The 6,990-nt window shown below is 30.7% G+C and overlaps 1 protein-coding gene across 1 annotated transcript; it reads left to right on the top strand.

Annotated features, from left to right (window-relative positions):
- The first annotated feature begins 2,343 nt into the window (after positions 1 to 2,343).
- Positions 2,344 to 4,541, top strand: LOC145109688 (F-box/FBD/LRR-repeat protein At1g13570-like). Its single transcript, XM_079046881.1, has 5 exons — positions 2,344 to 2,622; positions 3,011 to 3,624; positions 3,699 to 3,809; positions 3,884 to 4,039; positions 4,121 to 4,541. Exons 2-5 carry the CDS (start codon positions 3,040 to 3,042, stop codon positions 4,436 to 4,438), a joined length of 1,170 nt encoding a protein of 389 aa, XP_078903007.1. The 5' UTR covers positions 2,344 to 2,622; positions 3,011 to 3,039; the 3' UTR covers positions 4,439 to 4,541.
- Positions 4,542 to 6,990: the final 2,449 nt, after the last annotated feature.

The following is a 6,990-nucleotide window of genomic DNA, read 5'->3' as shown; positions in this document are numbered from 1 at the left end:
GGCACCATTTGGAGAAGATTAGTGTTTTGGTTTTGAAAAATGATGAGCTGATTCTGAATTCGCAAGGTCTCATAGATTTTTTTGTTCTCAAAAGTTTTATATATATATATATATATATATATATATATACACGTTACCATGAAATACATGTTTGTGTATGTCTCTCTCTCTCTCTCTCTCTGTATATATATATATATATATATATATATATATATATATATATATATATATACGTTACCATGAAATACATGTTTGTGTATGTCTCTCTCTCTCTCTCTCTCTCTCTCTATATATATATATATATATATATATATATATATATATATATACACACACGTTACCATGAAATACATGTTTGTGTATGTCTCTCTCTCTCTCTCTCTCTATATATATATATATATATATATATATATATATATATATATATATATATATATATATATATATATATATATATATATATGCAGAGAGAGAGAGAGAGAGCTACGTTCATGTGTTTTTTATATTTATTGTATGCTAAAATGCACCAATAGAAATTTAGTAAAATTAAATAATTATTTAATTAAAAAAAAGATAGATATTAAATGATTTCCATAATTGTATATATGTATATTAAATGATATCCATAATTATAATTCTCTTTTTATAGAAATAATTAAATTCGTCATTAATGTCAACAATAACATTTTTGCAGAATGAACTCATATATAGGTTTTCATGTATGGGCTCGTCTTTTTTTTATGGACCCACACACTTAAAATAAAACAAAGTGGCATGGAATATGATGAACGAGAGTGTATTCTAGTAGAATACACTCTTATTATGTTAGAATATACTATCATTCTTTTAGAATTAACTCTCATTCTGCTATAATACACTCTCGTTCTCCATGTTACAAGAAACTTTGTTGTATTTTGAGTGAGTGAGTAATGAAAAAAAATATGAACCCATACATGAAAACCTAGATGCGAATTCATTTTGAAAGAATATTATTGCTGATATTAATGATGAATTTAGTGAGTTTCCATAAAAAAATTATAATTATGGATATCATTTAATATACATATAATAATGAAAATAATTTAATATTTATCCTAATAAATAAAGATCTTTTTGTCACATGTCATGTTCTTATTCATTTTGTCACATGTAATTTTATGGTTATTTTAAATTAATTTTTATTCCACATGTCATTTTATGGTTTTTTCTATTTTATTAAATTCCACATTTTATTTAAATATAATAATAAATACATATCAATTTTATTAATGGACTTTCCTTATAATTTCAAAATCACTAAATTAAAGTTTCATTAATTTCTTTTATTTATTTATCTAAATTATTTGTTTAAATTGAAAAAAGAAAAAAAAACACTTTAATTTTTATAATTCAATATTTTTCTTATAAATTCAAACTTCTCAAATAGTTTGAATTTTATATTTAAATTTTCTTTTAAATGAACCCATGTAATACATGGGTCCCACACCTAGTAGATATATATATATATATATATATATATATATATATATATATATATATATATATATATATATATATATATATATAGGTATTTTGCATTAAGAAATGGTTTTTTACAAAGTTTTTATATAGAAAAAAGAAGATTTTTTATGTGAAATTAGGTTTTTTTGTGTATAAATATGATTTTGAAAATATATTTTTTTGCAAATAAAACATATTGTATTTTTTATTTTTTTGAAAAAAAAGATGTAAACAAATAAATTTAAAATGAATTCTTAACAAAATTTTAAAACTTGGACAAAAAGTATAAATTTTGGACCAACTTTATAAGAAAATTTAAAATCTAAGCAAAAAATATAAATTTTAAAAGTTGGATGATATGTTGACGTGTGAAAAAGGATCAAAATTAATATAATTGTTCGGTTTTTAAAATTTAATTGAAAAAAAAACATATTAAAACTAAATTAATTATGAAACTTATACAAACTTTTATATAGTTTTCCTAACATCTAAAAACTTTTATAAAGTTTTCCGTAATTCTATGGGTTTTATGCGGAAAAGCCACACTATTTTGGGAAATTTTTTTATAAAGTCCTTAAAGTGTTTTATTTTAACAAAAAAAGTCATATTATTTTGGGAAAAACACAAAATCTTTAATTTCCTCTTAAAATATAAAAAAAAAAATTTTTTTTGTTAATTTGGGCAAAATGTTGAAAAAACTAAACATTTCAGTTCAAAAAAAACTTGTAGGTGTTTATTAAAAAAATTCCCAAAATAATTGGATAAATCCCCTGATTCTGTATGCGACTTTTATACAGTTTTCTGGATAATAATTATAGGCCTTAGATCTCTTTATTTCTTTTTCATTTTTCTAAATCAAAAATAAATTTTATCAAAGAAAACCTAAATGGAACGGAGATCGGACACGTATTACCAATTTCAGAGAAAACCAGAGGGTAGAGAGTAGTCGATCGGAAGGAAAGAGAGCATTTGGATGTTTCGAGGTTTCTAGCCGCCAAACACAAACACAAAGTATAGAGAAGATCGAAGTTGGAGATAGATAGAGAAAGATATATCGAGAAGAGGGAGGCCATAGTAGCGGTGGCTGGAGGCAGTGCCTTATTCTGTGGACTGAAATTCAAGGTAAAACCTGTTGTTTTTCTTTTGGTTACTGTAGGAAATGAAAGTGTGTACCTAGGGTTCGAAAAGGTAGAGATTGGTTGACGTTATGTTGTTTAAAAAAAAGGCAAAAGTTTAACCCTATTGCATGCTATAGCAATTATATAATGCTTCTGAGGGATAGACAGGTAGTTTTGGGAATAAGATATCGAAACTGTGGTGACCATATGGGTAGGTATAATAAGGAATTTAGAACTCTAGTAGTTAGACCAAATATATTTAAGATATAGTATGTGCATGTTTGTTTTTCATTTGTATATTTGTCTTCTCGTTCTATTAGTTGTATCTTGGTTTGAAGTAACCAGTTCATATACCTTTGACGCAAATATTCATATTTCGTTCTACTTTACAGCCTTGTGAAGTATCCAACCTTGTTAAGAGATGAAAGATCATCAACGCCAAAGTTCAGATAGAATCAGCAGTCTCCCTGAAGATATAATTGAAAAAATTCTGACTTTTATACCAATCAGAGATGCATTGAGGACAAGTATTTTGTCAAAAAAATGGAGGTACTGCTGGACAGGCATGCAAAAACTTGTATTTGATGACAGGCTCATTAATGTATCATCTGATATGGGAGTAGTCAAAAAATATAAGCTTGTCATTACCATATTCCATGTTTTGTTGCTACACAAGGGTCCGATATCGGAACTCTATATTCATATCTCTGATGAAGAAATTGTTAATGAGATTGACCAGATAATACTTCATCTTTCACGGAGCAAGAATATCAAGAAATTCATTTTTGAAGTTTATCGATATGATGAATATTACAAGTTACCGTGTTCATTCTTTTCATTACATGGATTAGAACACCTATCTCTCAAATATTGTGTAATTGAGACCCCATCAAAGTTTAATGGATTTTGTATGTTGAAGAGCCTGATATTTTATGAGGTTGACATCAATGCCACTATGCTTCAGCGATTCCTTATCAGTTGCCCACTACTTGAGGAATTTACATGGGTAAATAAAGTCCATATAACGTTTTATGTACCTTCGTAAATTAAAAACCTTCTTACAAAAAGGTATTTATGCAGATTGGACGTTATGTTACAGACTTTATAGGAGACAACAAGTGTACATTTGTTGACTTGTTTAAGTGTTTACCTTCAGTTCAAGTTGTGAACATCTCTCGGTTTTATAACAAGGTAATACATACTTAACTTGGTTGTTTTATCTCATGCAAGAGTATTTGTTTTAATCATTAATGATCTGGTTAAAGGACTTCTATGCAAGTGTTATGTCACAAAAGCTCCCCACTCCACTAGTCTACTTGAGGATACTTGTTCTTCAAGTATGTTTTCATAAACAAGATGAGATTTCATCCACTCTCTGTGTGATCAACAGCTCCCCAAATTTGGAGAAGATTAAATTTAAGGTAAATGAAAACTATATGTAATCACATTTGGTAATAGATACTCATATTTTTATTGACAATTTTGACATGTTTTCTGATTAGATGCTTCGTTATGTTAGACAAACTTTCAATACGAGTTTTCTTGATCCTCAAGACTATTCGGGGCTCAACTTGGATCATCTTAGAGAACTGGAGATTACAAGTTTCCATAACTATGCTCCTGAAATGGAGTTTGTGAAGCTCATCATGGCTAAGTCGCCTCTGCTTAAGAAAGCACGAATAGAGCTCGATAATTCTATTTCTGTTGATATAGAAGTTAAGATGTTACAAGATTTGGTACTACAGCCATTTCCACGTGCATCACCATCAGCCAAGTTCATTATCGAACGCCCTAAAAAATTACCTGTGAAGGCAAATTAAGTTTTTAGTGATGTCAGTTTAATTGTTAAAATATAAGGATTGTTAAAGCACAATGCCTTTATTGTCTATTTTGAATTTGTTTAGATGTCTTTTAGGATTGATTATGAATACTATGACAAGTGCTAGCGTACTTTCTACTCTTTTAAATTCCCAAATTCATCGTATCCAATCTATTTTGATGCTTGACCGATAAACACAAGTTACAAAATGTTGATGTTATATCATGATAAAATACAAAATATATATACAACCAGAAATGAAAACACAAAATGCATGTTATAAATTTGTATGTATATCAAACTTCTTTTTGTAATGAAAAAAAAAACCCTTAAAAAACCAAAAAATGAATTGAAGTGTAAATGCATTCAAAACTCGAAATCATGGAACCAAAACTATAAATTAGCCATTTACAAAAACCAACTAGAAACTATGATGCACGAAAACTCCTCTTAGGGTGTTGTTTCCGTATCGGAGACTCCTGGGAAACGGATACGGCTTGGAAACGCCTTGGAAACGTTTCTGGGAAGTATCTGGTTGGCAAAAACGTTTCTGTGAAGTATCCGGTGAAGTTTCGATGAAGTTTCCGTAATGTTTCTATTTTCTTTTAGGTTTTTCAATGGGATTTTTAAGTTTAACTCCAAAAAAGGCTAATGGGCTAGGCTATACAATACATAATCGGTATTACTCAATCCCCTAAACGAATGTCAACTACTGTATCGTCGATTAGAGACGATCGTCGATCGATCACTATTCTCCATTCTCCAATTCTGATTTCTGGCGATCACCAATTACCCATTCACCAATCAATTATGTCCTTTCAAGAAACACAACGATCATCAACTTCATCAGACCAATCTCCATTGTGGGGACTATGTGCCTAAACTGGAAAAACTTGTTGGAATAGAAGGATGTTGGAAATTTAAGTGTAACTTTTGCGGTGAAACCTGACAAGGATCTTATTCTAGAGTTAGAGCACATTTGCTTGGTATAAAAGGTAATCTACAACTCAATTGTAATGAAAAATTGTAATGAACAATTGTGTCTGATTTTCAAGATTTAGTGTGTGTGATTCTTGTTGTTCATTGTGTGTGATTTTCGAAATTTCAAAGAAACAGTCAAACAAAAGAGGTCCATTCTGTGTGAACAATTGTAATGCACTACTAGAAAAATAGCCTTTTACGACGCGCAATCCACGACACTCAATGATTTATGTTACACAAAAGGGAGTGACCTTAAAATGGTGTCCTCTCTTCAAAAATTATAAGCATTTAGATCACGCATTATTGCGTGCCCTTAGATTAGTGTCTTAAAGAAAAAAAAATCAAAAACACGGAGGGCGCTTTACATTAAACGTGCGTCCTCTATAACCATCGCCTTTTAATTTTAATGAGACGCGCTCTTGTTTCAAAAATCGAGGTATCTGCTAAAATATCTAGGGCTTTTCAACAAAGATCAAAACACTCACTGATCATCACTCAATACACTCTCTACAATCGATCGTCGACTCGCCTTACAGACAATGTCCCCTCTGACGCGTTAGGTTCCTTCTCTTCCGGCTGACTTCGCATCGCCGACGAGCTTGGGCTCTCCTGCCATCGTTGGAGACTATTCAATTTTACGTGCCCTAGGTCCGATTAAGGTATTGGAGAAGTCACTTGAGCTTGGTGTTCCTGCTGAAACTTCCTCGGTTGGCCAGAGAACTAACTTCCATCTCTATTTGCTAGAACAAGTGACAGAAGAGCAAGAGCAGAATGAGGGGAAGAAGCGCCTGGTATCCATGAAATCGATGATAAATTGAACACATTCAAGGGTTTCTCACCTTCTGAAGCTTCTCAAGTTGAACACAAGGTAACATTTCAAGAAAACCGATGCTCTTAGTTGGGTTTTCTCCTCATGTATATGCTTGCACTTAGTTGGGTTTTCTCCTCCGATTGTCGATTATAGCTGCTCTTTTCATGGTTTCGTCTTGTGTAAACTTCCATTTTGCAAGAAAAATAAAAAATAAAACTAACTTTAGTGTTTCTCCACCAATAATAGCTGCTAAAAACAAGCCATCAGGTTTCAACGCCAACCTACTCTGTCACACATATAAAGCAAATAACCATTTATCAGTACATTAGTAACCAACCTACCCTGACCCTCCCTTTGTTTTGGAGCACCAGAACCATGGGAATTTTTCACAGATGACAAACCACTGCTTATCTGAAAATGGTAGTTATTACTTAATTACTTATTACTATTCTTTTTTCTTTTTAAATTAATAAAAGAGTTAGCCATTCAAAACTTACAAGGGGTATTTCCTTTTCTTTTCCCTTCAACAACAAAATCTTCTTTTTCCCAATATCAGGAGTTCCAGAAGAACCTTCACAAATTTATAAATATGTTAACAAATTAATTTTGGAGAAAAAAAGAGTGATGAGTAATAATATATAATATACCCCGTCCTTCCTCCAGTACAACACTTCCAGAAATAGGTTGTTGATCATCACGTTTATGGACCTGAACATTTGTTGACTTTTCTTTACCACTTCTACCCTTCCCACCAGTATCCC

Source organism: Lactuca virosa, chromosome 4, assembly GCF_052849685.1.
Source record: "Lactuca virosa cultivar CGN04683 chromosome 4, Lactuca_virosa_CGN04683_v6, whole genome shotgun sequence".
NCBI classification, from domain to species: Eukaryota; Viridiplantae; Streptophyta; class Magnoliopsida; order Asterales; family Asteraceae; genus Lactuca; species Lactuca virosa.
This window is presented reverse-complemented; position numbering and strand designations above follow the sequence as displayed.